Genomic DNA, 19,980 nt, shown 5'->3' on the forward strand with positions numbered 1-19,980 from the left:
GCAGTGTGACCAGTGCCTCTAACTCTGCTTGACTTAGACCCAGCTCTAGTGACGGTACAGCTTGGAAGGGATACTTCAGCCACTGAAGGTTTTGAGATCCCTGTGAGTCAGGGAAGTACTGCTTAAAGTTCTCCTGTAGGCCAGACATGTGCTCAACTATGTTTTGTTTCACAGAGTTACTAATGGGAACACCGATGTTCTCTTGGTAGGCAAAGAGGACAGGAAACATTGTCAGTTCTCCTGCAGTGGCGTGCAGTGAATCCTTGTTTGTTGACAATGTCCACAAGATAGGCAAATCTTGCCAGCCACCGCTTGTCCTGAAAATGCTTGGCTGAATTGACAACAAGCTGTGCATTTGATGAACAAGCTTCTGTTCAATCCATTCGCTGCAGTGGCCAGCCTTTCTAATCTTGAAGTTAACTGCCTACAGTAACTGTTGAGGGCAACTAGGGACTGACTGACTAAAATAAACTATAGATGACAACAATCAACTTCAGTAGTCATGATTGTGCATTTTCTTGAAAACTGTGGATACTGCTAATGATTAAAATATTCTTTGTTTCTTCAATGTCCTTGCCATCTCCAGATACATTTTTCCTGTGAGAAGATATAGTTCCAGATATAGAGGAGTCAGAGGGTTATCCTGATGCCCATTTAACCTGAGGAAGAACTGGAGAAATTCTTTCAGCTGCTAGATGAACTGAATATGTCAACTACCACAATCAGTGCCTTCCATGCTTTCCATCAGGCTTTTTGTGGACTTAATTTACACTTCAAGACAGCTACTAAAGCTATTAGCAAAATGTGTAATTTGCAAATGTGCAATGTGTAAAATGTACTTCATATCTGACTATGGTTTTTGACGTTCAAGACAACCTTCCATAGAACTGCTTGTAAGCCCTTTGAGAAAAAAAAACGGGTGTAGTTGTGCAACTTACGGCTGTAAGTTATATGAATTTTCATTTTAATATCTCTGGTTGGAAAAACAGCAAACCTATTGAGTACTCTGCATATTTCACAACAATTCCGCAATTATAACCAAACTGTAATGACAACATGTTAAAAGCCAAACCCACAGGTAATTTGATCAGTGGTCCGTGAGTTATGCGTTATTATAAATGTGATATTTACACGTGTTTCATGATGCACTAAAATGAACAGAAAGAAAAATGCTTCTCTCAGGGGATTTGGGAAACTCATAAAGGCTATCAACAACACCTGGACTTATATGATGGACCATGCAGCTAAACAATCCAAGCTTATACCAAAGTTCAACATTGCTTTAAACTGAAATCTCAAAAGGGATGTCTCTAGAACGATGCTCTGTAGAAGCACAACTGGAATGTTGTGTAGAAATGTGTAAACCCTACCTGTATTTTTATATGGTATTCTACATGGTGGTTTTGATGTGCTGAATGGAACTACAGCCTAATTAAAAACAATGTACTATATGTATCTATGCTTAACACTGCAGACTGGAATTCAGACTAGTCGTGTAAGATGTTGAGGGGCTTGGAAACCACTGACTTTAAAAGGATCTAAAGCAGGATGTGTGGATGGAGGACTTACCAAGGTAAGGAATACAGGGCACCATCTTCAGGGAGCGGATGTATTCTCTCATGCGGGTGTAGTTCTCTTCCTTGGATGTCAGATAGTTGAGCTTCTCAAATGTGGCCTTGTCTTTCCGACTGATCAACTACAACAACAGAATAAAATTTACACACATTTGATCACATCTTCATCACCTGAGTGGGAAACACACACATATTAAATCATGATATCTTACTTGAACCAAATTAAAGTGTGTCTATGTTCCAAAACCTGTAACTACACTGTTCAAAATCACAGATTGTTGGAGCTAGAGAATTATTTATAATGGAATAAACTAAACAATCATTTCTCAGCCAATATATCACAGTGGTTTTCCCCCTTTATTATAAGTTCTTTATTTGGCATATGCAAAACAATTAGAGTGAAGCAGTCGTAGTCAGTGAAATTCTTGTTCCCAGGCTACCTTCAACAATGCTCATACAAAAATGTACAAACACACATATACATACACACACACACACATATATATACATACACACACATATATTATATATATATATATATACACATATACATACACACACATACACATATATACACACACATACACATATATATATACATATACATATATACACACATATATATATATATATATATACATAAATATACACACACACATATACTGTATATACATACATATATACACATATACACACATATATGGTAAATGGACTGTACTTATATAGCGCCTTTCTAGTCTTTCTGACTACTCAAAGCACTATATACATACATATATACACATATACATATACACACACATATATGCACATACATATACACATATACGTCCATATACACACGTATATATACACACAAAGAAAACAGAAGTAGTATTCATGTAAGGTGTAATAGTGCAGTGCAAGTTAAGTGTCATAGTGGCAAGCTCGAGAGCTCAAGAGTTCAACAGTCTTATGGCCTGAGGGATGAAGCTGTCCCTGAGACTGGTGGTGCGGGACCGGATGCAGCGGCCAAACAGTTTGTGGCTGGGGTGGTTAATGATCCTGTTGGCCTTCTTCCTACACGGCTGGGTGTAGAGGTCCTCCATGGATGGCAGCTTCGTCCTGTTGATGTGCTGTGCAGTTTTCACCACCCTCTGTAGAGCCTTACAGTTGAGGGTGGTGCAACTGCCATACCAGGCGGTGATGCAGGGAGTCAAGATACTCTCAATGTGGCACCTGTAGAAGTTGTGGAGTATCCTGGAGTCCATGTTGAGCCTCCACAGCCTGCAGATGAAGAAGAGCCATTGTCTTGCTGATTTTATTATAGTGTTGGTGTGGTGAGTACAGGTCAGGTCCTCGCTGATGTGAACACAGAGGAACCTGAAGCTGCTGACTCTCTTCACCGTAGTCCCACCAATTAAGAGAGGGCGTGTTCTTCTCTGTAGTCCTGTAGTCCACAATCAGCTCCTTTGTTTTGCTGATGTTGAGGTGGAGGTTGTTATCACCTGGCACCCAGATGTCAGGGCTCTGACCTCTGCAGGCTGTCTCGTTGTCACTGGTGATCAGGCCGATGAAGGTCATGTCATCAGCAAACTTGATGATGGTGTTGGAGCGGTGTGTGGCCACACAGTTGTGCATGAACAGGGAGTACAGGAGAGGGCTGAGCATGTAGCCCTGAGGGCCGTTGGTGTTGAGAATCAGGGTAGAGGATGTGGTGCTGCCTATCCACACAGCCTGGGGTCTGCCTGTCAGGAAGTTCAGGATCCTATCACAGAGGGCAGTGTTGAGCCCAAGGTCTCTGAGCTTGGTGACAAGCTTGGAGGGCACGATAGCGTTAAATTAAAGGTTTTGACTAGCCGCTCAAAGCACTTCATGATGGTGGAGGTGAGTGTTACTGGGAAGTAGTCATTAAAGCAGAGGGTTTTGGACTTTTTGGGGACAATAGTGGTCTCCTTGAAAATGTCTGTGAAGACCTCTGGTTTAACCTTTTGAAGAATTTGCACACATCTGCCCTGGATATGACTAGTGGGCGGGGGTCCTTGGCCTTTTGTACCCACTCAGCCAGGGAGTTGCTCTCAAAGCATGCATAGAAGATGTTCAGTTCATCTGGGAGACATGCAGACATTATTTCAGAACTGCTGTTTTTTCTTTTGTAGTCTGTGATGGTTCTTAGTCCAGCCCATATGTTTCTAGAGTTGGAGCCCTGGTGGTTAGGCTCTACTTTGTCCCTGTATTGTCTCTTAGCACTGCTAATATCTCTCCAGAGCGCATACCTGGACTTCCTGTACTCCTCCAAATCACCTGAGTTGTAAGTGTTGGTCTGTGCTTTAAGTTTGGCATGGACTTCCTCATTAACCCAGGACTTCTGATTTGGGGATGTCAGTAATCCTTGGTAGAACGTCATCGATACATTTGCCGATGTAGCCAATGACCGCGTCCATGTATGTGTTAATGTTGTTGTCCTGAAACACACACCACTCCGTAGTGCTAAAGCAGTGACGTAAGGCCGAGTCTGATTGGTGTCTGTTGTAGACTGCAGTAGCCAGCTAATTAGGCACTGTTCGTGTACATTTAGTTTGAGGAGGTTTGCAGTGCATCATCCTGAGTGATTCAGACAAATTTGGCAAAGTCTGGTTTTCTTTCTTGCCAATATGTGACCTAATACTTTTGTTCAGGCACAAAGTAAGTGACTTGGAAGATGTTGGAAGATGTTGAATAGTATTGGTTTCCATCAACTGTACAAAACAAAAACAAACTGAAAAGGTGCCAGTAGGTGAATCAGTCCTGTGTCAAGAAACCAAAAATTGCAAAATATTTTTGGTTTTGGCATGAAAACATGAGTCTGGGTTACCACTGCCCTTCTGGTTACAAGGTACAGTATGTATACTGTATGACTGTATGCGCAGTACATTAGTGTTGCCAGCCAGAAACACATGGATTTGGTCAAACATTGCAAGAAAACATCCTAGACCACCTATTTTTTCACCTAAAAGAGACTTATGGACTGAGGGAAGCCGGGATCGAACTGCCAACCTTCCGATTGATGGACGACCCGCTCTACCACAGCCGCCCCGCACGGTTGGTAAGACAAAACAAGCAATGTGGAGACGTCATCTTGGGCACTGAGAAATTCTGATAGGCATTTTTCACAGTTTTCTGACATTTTATAGACCAAACAATCATTTTATCAAGCAAAGCTACATATGTGTCTCCACATAGTTGATTTAAGTTGGCAACCCTGCAAATACAACCTCTCTTTTCTCACTAAATCTGTAATATAATGTGTGTGAAGTGTTATTAAAAGTTTTCCTGCTCTTTGCTGATACAGTAAATTTCTCCATGTGTCTTGGTGCTGATGCATCCACTTTTCATGGTCTTATATCCAGCACTGTAAAATCAGAATTCGTGTTCAAATATTAAAACCAGGACCAAACTGTTTGCACTTTGTTGGCGTGGAGGAGAAATGGATTAGAAGAGCTCACAGCTCACAAACAGCTGTCTGTGATGTGGAACTAATCATTCAAACACCCAGAATGGGTGGGATGTTTGTTGGGATGGGATGTTTGTTAGCTTTTTGAAATCCATGATGATTTTAATACTTTAGAATATTATATAGAAGATATTTTCCTGTCTGGAAAGTTTCAAATGAAAGAAATACTGTAATACGGGGTTTGGGATTAAAGAGCAGCGGACTATGAGCCAGATCAACTAGACCAGGCAGGCACCACGGCGGCTGCTGTGATCGCCCAGAAGGAGAGGAAAGAGAGCCGGGAGAGGAGCCATGCTGACCCAAGCTTAGCTCCCGGCTAATGTCCGCTCTGGACAAAATGGGACTGGTCAAGCAACGGGAATCAGAGACTGACCACATCTTTACAGAGACCTGCTTCTGTTCCGAGCTGACAGAGCGCAAGACTCCCTCAAGATGAAAGGAGGAGGACTCTGTGTTTACATTGATGATGCTTGGTGCCCAAACGCAGGCGTTGTGGCCGGACACTGTCTCACAAATGTCGAACTTTTTATGTGAAGATGGAAACCATATTGTCATCACTATCTCTATCTGCTATTCCACCAGATGCAAATTCAAAAAATGCAGTGCAGAATTATTTCCTGGGTGTAATATGTGAATGTATATATGTATATAAATAACTGTATATATTGTTTTATTTTATTTGATGATTTTAATATGAATTGAATTATCTGTTATATTCTATGTGTGTAGTATACATTCTGCCCCAGTCAGGTGACAGACTGGGGCAGAATGGATCCCAACAAAGATCCCAACAAAGAATCAATTTTCAGGTTAGATTCCAGCTGGTTTATTTATTTTATTTTTTACACACAACTTCAGCCACAATTCGGGTTCAGGTTTGGTTAGTTTCAAATGCCATGTTATTAAGAAACTGCACCAACAGTCTGCGTTTGTGTGTGTCATGTGTTGTACGTATGAGCGAGGGCAGTCGTGTCCCCCACACTGTTCAAAATCCAGACACTTGGTCTGAAGAAACACTGAACATACTGCAAGCAAATCTGACCCCAAGACCTTCTCTTTTCTAAAAACATTCATATTGTGAACATCAGCACTTTCTCTTAGTATCTTTTTTTCCACTGTAGAAATTATAAATTTAGTAACTATAATGATTTGCTAATATTGGCCAATTCACACACTAATTTGAAAAAGGGAGTACTGGCACTTTTTTTTCCCACTTCAACCAGTGTACGAAGCTGATGTCTTACCGCCCAGGTTTTGCTGAGTCTGAAGATGGGAGCGCTCTGCAGAGCAGACACCACTGACACCAGAGAATGAAGATTGTTCAACTCCAGCAGTTTCTGGGAACAAACAGATGTTTTATCATTACGCAAACACGTAAAGTAATGTATTAGGAACGTTCTTGCTGTGAGGCGACACTGTGCTGCCCCATGCCCAAAATATTAATCATTTTAAAAAATAACAAACACAAGTTCTGTAACAAGTGACCGATGCCTGAGTATGGAAGAGAAATCAACCACACTTTACAATATCTACTCCTTCTACACTAGATACTCTACTTTAAAGCATAAGGCTGGCACTATTCTGTATTCTCTTCTTGTCAACAAATCCCATGTGCAGGCCCAAACCAACAATGAATGTACTGTGTGCGTCTCCAAAGCCTGAAAAATGTTATTCCTCTGTGCCATAAAGCTTCACTGTAGTCTAAACACTATTAAAAAAAGGATAACAAAGGCTTTAAATGGAGCATATACCCACACAATGTCAGTAGAGCACTACAGGTGAGTCGTTTTATGGTGTGTAAACATTGCAGAGGTATCAGTGAATGAATATTACTGGTTCACCACTTTCTTTAGTTTATTACAATTTGGGTCTAATTTTTGTAGTTTTAGAACGAAGTGGGTGTCCTGAGTGTATTTAGTCTGTGTTCTTCCTTTGTTTTGTGTCAGATCGTCGTCCTACCATGTGCCCTGCATTTGAGCCCCAGTCCTGTGTACTCCTGCCTGTGTTCCTTGTGCTTACCGGTTTGTTTTCACGTTAGTTTTGTATGTCTCATTTACTCTTTACACACCTCAGTAGTAACTGAAGCCCTAATCCGTAACTGCAGCCTGATTCCCTATGGTGACACATTCTGGGTTTGTGAATAATTACAGTCAGGTATATAGTGTGCTTCAGTAGTTTCATTTCATTAATAAATATCCTTGCAGTTTGAGAAGAACATTATGTCATGGTTCCACATTTCTTTTCCATCCCACACTCTGACCTCGGGAAAAACTCCTGCTACTATTCCCTGATCGACAAGAGGAGACAAACCCTTTTGTTTCTGCCATCAGTTTGTCTGCTTTCTCAATCACTTCTCACATTGTGTAATAAAATACCTGGGTAGCTCCTGTATGCTGCAGCTTCACAGACTATATTGGATTCTGTTACCCATGAAATAAAAATCTTCACTGAAACACTTAAACTGTTTAACAGCTGCTGGGTTACATTTCTGAACACAGCTCCATGTCTGATGGATTTTCTAATTACACTGAAAAGCTTACCAAACATCACATTGAGCCTACTGTACTTCCTACTGTAACAACGGAGATTAACAGCATGTTTTTGTCCTCTGAAAACATGTTTCAGTTTCTAAAATAATAGTAACAATGTTTCAAGAACACATTACCACTTTTTCAACCACTGAAGAACTCCCAAAAAGATGGGCAATCGGATCCAGTTAGCATTGTTAATACCTTAACAGACCGAGAAGGAAGTTTCTAATAACTGCAATACTCAACAAAATATTTAAACTGCACAAAATCACAACTACTTGCATCTTGGGCTACAAAATAAATCAGTAGTTAGGATAACACGTCAGAGAACGAAGCTCAATATCAATCTGAAAATATACTGTGTTTAAGACTGAACAAGAAGAAGTAAGCAAACAGTGGGGTCAGTGCACATGGTTTTCAAATTATTTAAAAGGATAACAAATAACTAAATATTTCTCATTGTTAAGACTTAATTCAGTAATTTGAACTCACCTTTGCTATTTTGACAAAATGGCTCAGTATTTCTGCTCGGATTTTCAGCGTCTGGGCAGTTAAGATTTCTCTCACCAGCCAAAAGCTCACCTGAAACATAACAACATACAAACACATATAAAAACACACACACGTCTGGGTGTAACAGTAACTCCATTGATTTGGTACTGCACTTTTATAAAGTTGGCAACTTACAAGAGGCAGATGAGGGTGTTGTGGAGTACTACTGCATATGTGAAAATAGTTGTATAAAGTCTTTTGTGTCTCCAGAGGGAGCTGTGTGAAGTCTGATAAATGTCTTCAAGTGATATCATTTGTGTCAGTGTCAGTTTGGAAGGAAATAATATGTGGGGGTGTAGAGTCAGAAAGATGTGAGCTGCTAGACCTCTGTAGCCTGCTCCTAATTTCTGCTACATTAGCCGTTACTAACATAACACAAACCAATCTCTGACCAAACTATCAGTGATCGAGTTGCATTGTGGATAATGTGGGAAATTGTGTTTGTGTCCACCTGATGGATTTAAGTCCAATATTCACTCCTTTCAACTCTGGTTTGGTCTCCACCAACTCCTGAGAAAAATATCTGGCTCTTTAGCTGCTAAATGCTCCATTATGTTCACCAGCTAGTTGCTAGCTTTGTCGCTCTGCTGTTTGGTGCAGAGCAGGTAGTGTACAATGGGGTTTATCAAAGCTTTTTCATTGAAAACAACTGCCTTCTGCTGCTGGAAACCAGGTTGATGAGAACAGTGAGACTGAACCAACAGGCAAGTTGTGAACCCCAAAATCCAAAACAATTGGCTGAAAGAGGTTAAAAAGCTGGACGGAAGTGTGGACTGCAGAGATGGTGATAATTATCTGAGGGTTGTTGTATCTACGAGTAACCCCTTTCACATACACATTTGATCTATGGTTAACATAAAATATTGATTAGTGCAGCTTTAAAGGCATAATGAGTAGGATTTGTTGGTTGCAGTTTGCAAACACACACTTAAAAGTCGGCCCCGGCTCAATGAGCATGAGAGCAGCGGTGGTCGAGCGAGCTAGACACTGAATGAAGAGAGGGAGCTGTATTAGCAAGAACAAAGCAGTGAATCAGATAAATAAAACGTTATTTTCTCATTGTTTCATGGCGGTTATGTCCTGAAGCACAAATAAACACGCCCACATCTCTGCACAACCCTGCGGGTAGGGGCCACATTGCCGGATTTTGTGTGTGTGGCTCGGTCAAATAGACACCCAGACCTGCAACTCTTTATACATCCATGACACAGACAGAGAGCAGAGGAGAGAGACGGAGACAGTGATGTAACCTGCTAGCTACATTTTTATAGAGTCCCGACCTCACACCCTGCGCACTGCCCAAAGGTTGACACCCAGAAACGTCCTGAACCCAGCAAAATAAAAAGAAAATAGGAAAATACAGGCAGAGGGCAGGGTCTCTGCAAATACATACACCGCCACACACTTCTAGTGGGTCATAAGGGATGCTTGAGAGGGATTATTTTTGTATGAGTCTGTACATTGTTTTTTAGGAAAATCCTACTCATTATACCTTTAAAGATTAACAAAACTGTATCAAGAAAGGAAAAAGTAGTGGGTTCAAATCTGGTCCCGGGCCCTTTCCTGTATGTCACCCCCTCCCTCTCTCTCCACTCTTCACGCCTGCAGTGAAACCACTCTTTCACTGCACGGGTGAGTTAACACTACATGATATACACTAATGTTCTGCATTGAACACAGACAGCTTAACAACACACACAGACTTTTTAAATGATCACTCTGCAACATTGCGGCTGCCTTTATACATCTGTTTGAGTTCTAAATGACTATGGGCGTGAAGGATTTGATTTATGCACTATTGAAATATGCACTTAAAAGTGAATCCAACAGCAATAGCATCCACTAATTGAGCTTTTTTAGGTTGTGACCAATCTGCTTATGAAATTAAGGGAAATAAATTAACTGTTACGTTGCCAGGATTCATGTCCATAATCACAAAGTAGAAGAATATGGGATGAGGATAAGACCAGAATTCTTTGTACTCAATATTATTTCTTTAAAAAACTGGAAGGTTTCACATTAATAACACAGTAAGCATCAGTAATGCTGGTTCATGGGATGGTTAAAAACTGTACAGTATTTCACTAGCCTTTTATTAAAAGCATTCAAGTCACACAACCAAAACTGATATAACTCTTATTTGTTAAGTGTAATTATTTGAGACATAGAAGTGATTAAACGATGAAATATTTGCTTTAGAAATTTTGTAAAACGTACCTGGTTGAACCTGCGTGTGAAGGCGACCACATTGGGGGCCAAACTGTGTTTCTCTTTCCCATTCCATCCACAGCTGGCCAGCTCCTGCCAATCAGAAAATGACATTAAATAACAGATTTAAGGAATCTGTAACAATAACCAATACCACCACGAGTGTGGTGGCTGAGACTATAGATTAAGAGAGCATGAGACCATTGAGTTTTACCAAACTGATGACCAATGACAATACCACATTTTTGGACTGGAGTTGACAACAGTTGATCATTTGTCCCAACATGAAATACCCTGGGATAGAAAGAATGGGGAAGGAACAAATACAAGATCAAATATCCCCTGTGGGAATTCTAATAATAAGCCATCAGGAGGCAGTTTCTCATTGCCAGACCTACTGTGTCAACACACTCCATTTGCTGTTATAGTGCAGAAGAAAGGTCTGGCTGTTCCCTATTTAATTCTAAGATGAAAACAAGACCACGAATCTACAGCCACCATATCTAAAATCTGGAGGGTTAACCCTTATCTCTTGGAGGGTTAACGCTTATCTCAACAATCTATATCCATTAAAATCAGACTCAAATGAATCAGCAATATTAACTAATACAAACCAACCGCTATTTTTTTAAGCTACATGCAAAGTTCACACAAAAGCTCTAATAGAACATGGCAGTGATGACCTGAGCAGCTACTTTAAGTGACTTTAGGTTTAATGACAGAGGAGAGTGCCCAGTCCTCTGAAGATGAGCTGGATGCAGGGGCGGCAGGAACCACCTCTGCTGCATTGGATCTGGACAATAAAACACTGCTGACAGTAACCCCTATGCCGCCAGATAATCCAGGGGTCCGCACTGGAACCAGGCCCAAGGCCGCGGTTCATAGCTCCACACCAAATCAAGCCAATCCATGAACCCAACCGTCCTGGACAGAGGTGGTGCGCTGCGGGCGCAAGAGAGATTCCGTTGCGGTTTCTCCACAACCTCCCCTAATTATCTTGAACCTCTACACGATCCTACTGGATGAGGCCCCGGTCCATCTTGACTTCACCAGACCCAACTCTGGCCGCTCCTCCAGTCGCGTTTTCTCCACCTGGGGCCAGCGTAGATCGGGCGGCTCATCACTCCACCATGGGGAAGAACCGACGTTGGATGCTGAAGGAGGCCGCAATCAGACACTCAGGAGGTCTTCCTCGGGCTTCCTCATCCCTTCACCCCTGTCCGCCTGTGCAGAGGGAGATATCCGAATGTCCACTGTCTTCTCCAGGCAGTCCTCATGCACCTCGTCCTCGTCCTCTCTTCTCCCAAATACATTAATCATTGGTTATTCCATAACCAGGAACATCCACTTCATAAACGCTCACACTGTTTCCCTGGAGCCACTGTCCCTGACATCCTGGACAAAGTCCTGTATCTGCTGTCCTCACTCCCGAGCTCTATTAAAAGAATTGTAGTTCATGTGGGGACAAATAACACAACCCGCCGGGAGTCTGAGTGCACCAAAAACAATTTTAACCTCCTTTTTTACGTTTTAAAGAGCTCTGGAAAGTCTGTTTTTAATACAGGCCCTATCCCCACAATCTTGGTCGCGGAGCTGGTCGTTTTAGTGGACTCCTCAACCTTGCTGGCTCCAGTCCGACAGCAGGACTCACAACATGGGTTTTATTAACAATTTTAACTTGTTCTGGGATCATCCCTCTCTGTTCAATAGAGACGGAATCCATCCCAACAAGCGGGGCAGCCAAATGCTATCGGCTAACCTGCAGCATGCGGTGCAGTCCCGCCCATGTGACTGACTGTTTATGTCTCACACACACACACATCCCCGGATCCCCCCTCTTCCTCTACAGCACAACCTCAGCATACTGATTCCCATGAGAGCTCCCCCCACAGGTCCCAGTCTAGTATGCCTACTTTCATAACCACCATCATTTCTTACCAAAGACCCACTCCAGCACACTTAATATCGCACCCCTCAGCTGCTAACCATAACAACTTAATTCAAATCCCTTGGCAACCTCTGTTACCCCCTGTCCTCAGTTTTAATGCTGCGAGTTTTGGTCTTTTAAATAATAAATCTTTCTTATGTCAGGATTACTTTTTATAAGTTAGACAACTTTTTTGTCATCACAGAGACCTGGTTATCCCAGGGAGACTGTAGTCCTCATTGAAGCAACCCCACATTATTTTTACACACCTCCATCAACCCCATATGTCAGGCAGGGGAGGGGGATTGCTGTTATTTACAGAATTTTTTTTAAATGCACTTCCATTTTATATAGTAGTTTTACATCATTTGAACATCTTGGTTTTATGGTAAACTCTAAAAATCCAGTGATCATTTTAATTATCTACAGACCACCCAGGCCAAACAATGTTTTCATCCAAGAGTTTGCTGAGCTATTATCCCATTTTATATCAAAGTATGACAAAATTCATATTTTAACATACATGTCTGCTGCCCTTCTCAGACTTTTGTCACTGATGTTATGGATACTATGGAATCTTTTAACCACACTCAGGCAATACAAGAACCCACACATGCGAAGGGACACACCCTTGACTTGGTTCTGTACAGTGGACTCAGCCTTAACAACTTTGAGACAAAGGATATCTGTGTGTCTGATCATAAGGCAGTTTTATTCAGTGTGGTTTTATCCCAACTACCCATTAATCACAGTACACCTGTCCACTGCCAGTACTTTAACTCTACGTCTGCTAGCAAGTTTTCTGAGCGTTTTACTGCTGCTTCTTTAATTGCCTTTAATCCACATTTGAACGCAGAGGAGCTGGTCTCCCTTTTTAATGACACCTGCCAGCCTATCCTGGACTCTGTTGCCCCCTACAAAGACAAAAAGTCAAATAGAACACCCCAGCCCTGGTTAAATGAATCCACCAAGGAATTAAAGAGAGACTATAGGAGAAAGGAACGAAAATGGAAAAAAACAGGTTTACCTGTTTATGAGCTTTGGAAAGATGCAATGAAAAATGAAAAGATGAATGAAAAACTATCAAATGACAGAAAAAGAAGCAAAAACATCCTTCTTCTCTTATTTAATTTTCATAAATCACTAACCCTAGAATTGTATTTAAGGTAATAGACTCAGTCATCACCCCCTTCCCCTGTAATTTTACAGACGCCTCACAAGATGTGTGTGAGAAGTCCCTACTACATGCCAGTAGGGACATTCTTAATTATTTTAGCAATGTTAAACCTGTATCACTGTCCTTTTTATCTTTATTTAAGTCATAACCCACATGAAATCAACCACATGCAGCCTTGATATTATTCCCATTAAGTTTCTTAAAGAGGTTATTGACACAGTTGGGCCCAGTATTTTATTGATTATTAATAGCTCCTTAGCAAAAGGATCTACTACTTCCATCTACTTTTAAACATGCTGTGGTCCAATCTCTTTTAAAGAAACCTAACCTTGACCCTTCAGTTCTTAACAATTTTAGGCCAATTTCTAAATTTACGTTTTTATCAAAAGTGGTTTCAACCCAACTTTTAGCTTTTATGTGTCGTAATAACATCTTTGAGAAGTTTCAGTCAGGTTTTAGAGATCTACATAGCACAGAAACTGCCCTCCTCAAGGTAACCAATGACCTCCTTTTAGCCGACGGGGGAGAGCGCAATTTTAATTATTTTAGACCTAAGTGCAGCATTTGACACAGTACATCATGCCATTTTAATTTACCGTCTTACCTGGGTTGGTATCAAGGACGCCGCACTTGGTTGGTTTTATTCTTACCTTTTAGAGAGAACCTACGTGGTCACCATAGGTAGCTACTCATCCTCTACAACTCACATTACCTGTGGAGTACCCCAAGGTTCAATTTTAGGTTCAATTATATTTTCTATCTACATGCTTCCACTTGGCCAAATTGTTCAACATCATGTCTCTTTTCAATGCTATGCAGAGGACACACAGATATACCTTCCCCTGAGACCTGGTGACCCAAAAAACCTAAAACCTGTTTTAGACTGTCTCAGTGATGTCAACTGTTGGATGGCACAACATTTTCTTCAACTCAATAAATCTAAATCAGAAATGATATTGTTCAATCCCTCAAACCCCATCAGTCTCATTGAGAATAGCCTAGGTCCTTTGTCTGCAAATGTGAAGCCCACTGCCAGAAATTGGGGGTACTGTTTGATTCTGATCTAAGTTTTAAACCACAAATCAAAAAAGTTATCCAGTCCTGTTTCCTCTAAATAAGAACCATCTCCAGAATTAAACCAATGCTCTCATACTCTGACCTGGAAAGAGTCATTCATGCATTTATCTTCTCTAGACTCGACTACTGTAACTCCCTCCTTTCTGGCATAAACCAAAAGTCACTCTTTCGCCTCCAACTGGTTCAGAATGCAGCAGCTAGGCTTCTCACTGGTTTTAACAGACGACATCACATTACCCCAATCCTGACTTCTCTCCATTGGCTCCCTGTTTGTTTTAGAATTGATTTTAAGATTTCACTGATCACTTTTAAAGCAAGTATGGGTCTGGCCCCAAGCTACATAATGGATGATGAATAATGCTGACCCCATATGAGCCAGCTCGCAGCCTTAGATCCTCAGGTGGGGCCCTTCTGGCTGTGCCAAAGTCGAGGCTTAAATCTAAAGGTGACCTCAGGGCCCCTCGACTGTGGAACAACCTGCCTGAGGAGATCAGGCTCGCAGAATCAGCACGTCCTTTTAAATCACTTCTTAAAACTCATCTTTATAGACTTGCTTTTATGTGATGTCGTCCTTTTATTCGTCTCATTGTTTTCATTTGTTTTTATTTCCTTTGTTATGTTTTTCATTGTTTTTAAGTTAAGTTAATTTTTATTATTACAAAGTTCACAGTTACACATTCACACCTGGATAATTCACACCTGCTTTAGTCTTTATTAACTGAAACTTTGGTTATGAAGAAATCAGTCAGAACGTTAGATTAATCTGTTGTTAAACTCCATGTTTACGGCATCTCGGCACCTGTCTGTGTCACTGCCTGTGGTGTTGTGTCTAATTTGTACAGGTCTTGTATATTGTTGTATACTGCTGTGTCTATTTTATATTTGAATAGGTCTTGTACCTTGTGTTGTAGACCTGTGTAAGGAAGACATGGTCCTGAGACAGTGCACCTGGCCTGTCGGCGCTGATACCACCATCGCTAGACACAGTGAGCCTGTTGCTGTCTATTGGCGGTGGTGCTGCTGAACCGTTCCTCAAGCAGAGCACCACGTGCTGTCCTGGATGCTGAAATATTTGAACCCAACTGGCAATCTGTTTTCTTTTTTTGTTCTTCAGGACAAGATTATCTTAGACACAGGCTTGCTTGGCTCAATACGTGACAATTTGTTTTTATTAATAGGATAGGATGTATCAGCTATTTTACAGTTTTGAATTTTATAATAACTGTATCTGAAGGGCCCCTCGAGAATGCTCTGCACCCTCTGTGCTGAGAGTCTAGCTCCGCCCCTGTGCATATTTATCTATCATTTTAAAGATTGTGACTGTTAGCTATCAAGCTAGCTACAGTAGCTGGCATAATTCCCCGCAGTGAAGCAGCCGAGCCCTCTCAATAAGTGAACTTTTGTCAACTAGCCAGCCAAAAGTTGGCTTAAACCAATCACTGTAAACACTGGTAAAATGGTGTTACCAGTTCCCTGACTCCAGACTCTTAGTCCTCCTACAAGCTCCTGGTCAGTATGTGTCAAGATAACTTGCACTGCACACTGCAAGTGTGCATGTATAACACTGACAGGCATTGCCATTCTTAGAAATTAAATAGGAAAAATAAAGTTCATGAAAATTTACTTGGGAGACCATGTTTGATGAGTGAACTGAACCGTACACCATGTGCTTGTGAGGGCTTCATTATCAGTCCCTAATGCCTCTACCATCTCTGCCTGGTTCTCTTCCCTGCATAGAGTCTGTGTAGAGCCTGTGGAGGGAAGGAAATCCTTCAGGGCAGGCAGAGGGACTGGAATTTCATTGATTAACAGAGGATAAGCCGGGTTTCTAGTGGAGAGTTCAACCTGTCTGGGTTCAGCTGAGTGGCAACAGCTGTGAAGGCCATCACGGCAGCATTAGAAGTATTTGAAACAGAAAGGGGGCTGGAATTATTCTATGGGGAGGGGTAGATCTCTGAGGGGTTCCCTGCAAAACACTCATGATGTCCTTGGGGACCATTAACATATTAATAATAAGATTAGTAATAACAGATTATTGCTGTTCTCTTAAGTTCCTTTTAAGAGCACCTGTAGAATATTCAACACAGACACTTGAAACATAATTACTGAGAAATGATATGAACTACCAGAACCCCTCAACTATTTATTTAATGGGTTACACCACAGCTGGAATTCTGGTTTTCCTACAAGATTAAAATGTGATGTTGGAAGATTTCCTAAGTTCTAAGTGGAAATGATGCTCAGGAAATTAACCATTTGACAACATGGTTCTCTCTTACCTCTGGATGTATAGCTTTGAAGACTGGTGCATCCATCAGGGTGATTTGGCTCTGAAATAACAAGAAAGAAATCCACATTATCTTTCAACATGCAGGAGGTTAAGTAATGGTACAGTATATACAGTATATACATACAGTACATACGACAGCTGAACGACATTATGAAATTATGATAGTGGGAGAATACATACATAAAGTAGGTTCATAGGTCATAACTGGAAATTATGGGTGAGGAATAACTGCTAATATCTTCTGCGTCCGTTGATGCTCTATGGAGCAGGCTTCATGGAGCCTTAGTTGAATGCTGGAGCCTGTGTGGAAGTGCCTTAAAAAAATGTTTGCTTTTAATCTATAATTGTTTTTATTGTTTTATTTATTTATTTATTTGTATAGTTGTCAATTCCTGTACCTTTACATTTTAACATTGTTAATTTTACCTTGTTTTAGCCCCTTTCGTTGCTACCTCCTAGCTTTCTTTGATGATTTTAGTTGTGTCTGCTCTTATTTTATGTGTGTACCTCGGCACCACTGTAAATGAGGGTTCTCCCTCAATGTGTTTTCCGAGGATTTAAATAAATAAAATGATGAAACTGCAGTTCCTCTAACAGACTTCATGAAAACTTTGACTTTTCTACTATAGTCAGAGCTCTATTGTCATGGCAACGCAACAACCCGTGCAGGCAGTACTCTAACAGTTTGTATTTTCCTGATGGCTTTGCCCATCTGTGTGGTATTTTAGTGCTCAGCACAGAGCACAGATGAGACGAGATGAACAGGTATTTTGGTGGAAAGTGTGTCTTAGACTTTGCACTGAGAATAGACACGTCAGAACGACATCTGTTTCTGGAGCAAAGTCACTCTGCTGCCACTTTAGTGATTTTGTCAGGAGCAGACAAAATACTTGAAGAAAATGTGTAGCAATAATGAAATAATACTTAAAATGTAAATAAACTATTTTAATGAATCACACAGCGAGTAGATGTGTTTTTTTACTGTAAAAGCTTCTCCTTCAGTTCATTAAATCCCTGCAGCCACCTGAAGGCAGCAGGACACATATGTTGATAAATCTGTAGCAGAGCACAGCGCCATTACACACACTGTTCACTGTGTTTACCTTAATTAAATCACCTGCAAGACCAGGCTGCTACAGATTAACCACACACACCTCTACACACCTCAAACTGACAAATCCATCTACCCCGACTTTACGCAACAATGGCAGCACCCATGGAAGCACACATTAGGCTACATTTCAATCAATAGAGGGGGGTAGGATGTATTTGTAGACTACAATATTGTATTAGGCTAGTGAATTAACATAGGTTTCCGAATATAAAAGTGCCGTAAAATAATATGTATAATGGCGTTTGTTCATGCGTCGTTTGTTTCCTCCTCTGAGGATGCACTGCTGAGAGTTCAATTGTCTGTACACTTGCCAAAGAAACATCAGTTTGTGACGGTCAGCCATGTTTTTTGTTTACGTTTGATGTCATGCACCTGGAACGCTTGGAGGCTGGAGGAAATTCTGACCTCCGACTTTAACTGGAATGCAGCATAAGAGTGGCTAAAGGAGGTGATAACTATAAGTCTTAATGTAGTTTCTGGACATCTACCCTCAAAAGAGAAAAGTAGCAAAGTACATTAAATGTAATGAGTGGCAGTTGTTTCAAGAACCGGCTGCATTTCCTGGGCCTCTCTAGGCAACAATGTGCTGCTGGAAGTGTGCTGATCTCTGGAGCAAGTTTGGATGAATCTTTTTCTACTATCTCTTTTACCTGCCCAGATGTAGCTGTTGACTTCCTTGTCTTTGTTGGACCTACAGAAAGTTGAGATAAGTCTCCTTTGCTACAACTCTCCAGTCTTCTTTTCTCCTGCCTCAGGTTAATGTGCATTACCTCATCTTCTACCCTCAGCCAAACTCAATCTATTTTTGCACTGCCCCTTACCCTGCTCATTGGCTCCTTGGACAGTAAATCTGCCCAAAAACCAAAACACTGAGCTAAAACAGGCTAAAAAGCTCAGCAGAGATGGTGAGAATTCTGTGTGCGTTTGTCACTACATAGGACCCCTTTCACATTAGAGCTGTTTGATTCAGAGTTAATATAACAAATATTGATTAGTGAAGTTTAAAAAAAAGAAAATTGTTTATGTATTGAATGTGAGAAAATATGATTTTAAAGTAATAAATACAAAATGTTTCCTTATTCTTCAAACGTTTTCATTATTCTTATCTGTTTGAGTGCAGTGAGTGCCAAGATGACTGCAAGCAGTAAACCTTTTAAAATGTCCCCACAGAAACAGACAATAGTGCCACTCATTTACCATGCAGCTGCAGGAAGCTGTGGAGAACTTCCAGTTACTGGCCAACAACAAACCAGCGCCTGCCCATACCTCTGTGTCCTCAGCATCCTTTTTGAAGGAACTTTATCAGAGAGCCAACCTCCAACTCCCTCTCCTTTACATGTGTAAATGCTTTGCCAGGTAAGTAGTCTATTAGTATGCTTGGGTCTTTCAGGTAAGATCTGATCTGTCTTGTATGCTGCACAAATACTGAGTGATGTTTGAAGCATACTCACAGCAAACTCCTCAGGTGTCACCTTCAGCACATCAAAGACAACTGCATCGTAGCTCTTGGCGTAGTCCATACAAGGTCCATCCAGAGAATCAGAGCTGCTGCTGGCCTGAGAGACACACACATTAAACTATCATAGTAACTGCTCTATATCTGTGTAGCCAGCGGTCAGGGACCACACACACAGAACTTTTGTCATGAAACTGTGTACTGTCCAAAATGCAGTGATTCTCTTTATACACTTGAGGCATTGGAGTAACAAAATGTCTTTTTACCCTGCTACCGCCATGCCTTAATGATAGTAACATCAGTGATGGACTGTTGGTTTGTCTGTCCATCTGTCCAGCTCTTTGGTCCAGAGTATAATCAACAACTACTAGTCAGATTGCCCTAACATTTTATTTAGACATTTATGATTTTCAAAGAATAATTCCTAGTGATTTTGGTAACTTACAGGCCTCTCTTCTATTGCAACCTTCACCTAAAATGTTTCCTTGGCCATCAGTTTGGCCTGATTTTCATAGAATTTGTCTTGGACATATATCGTTCCCAGATTGTTATTTTTAATCTTTTTCTATCTATGATGACACCCTGGCCTCTAGTACAAACACACA

General features: G+C 41.1%; 1 protein-coding gene across 4 annotated transcripts in view; it reads right to left on the reverse strand.

Moving 5' to 3' along the window:
* Nucleotides 1–19,980, reverse strand: part of LOC122865451 (ras-specific guanine nucleotide-releasing factor RalGPS1-like) — a 156,410-nt gene that overhangs the window by 85,459 nt on the left and 50,971 nt on the right. For all 4 annotated transcript variants that reach the window (XM_044173885.1, XM_044173881.1, XM_044173884.1 and 1 more), the window contains 6 exons: nt 19,371–19,475; nt 16,795–16,845; nt 10,344–10,427; nt 8,067–8,156; nt 6,288–6,380; nt 1,570–1,696 (listed from right to left, as the gene is read on the reverse strand). In XM_044173885.1, the coding sequence (XP_044029820.1) occupies nt 1,570–1,696; nt 6,288–6,380; nt 8,067–8,156; nt 10,344–10,427; nt 16,795–16,845; nt 19,371–19,475 (550 nt within the window). The remainder of the gene's footprint in view (nt 1–1,569; nt 1,697–6,287; nt 6,381–8,066; nt 8,157–10,343; nt 10,428–16,794; nt 16,846–19,370; nt 19,476–19,980) is intronic.

The sequence above is a fragment of the Siniperca chuatsi genome, linkage group LG18, assembly GCF_020085105.1.
Source record: "Siniperca chuatsi isolate FFG_IHB_CAS linkage group LG18, ASM2008510v1, whole genome shotgun sequence".
NCBI lineage: Eukaryota > Metazoa > Chordata > Actinopteri > Centrarchiformes > Sinipercidae > Siniperca > Siniperca chuatsi.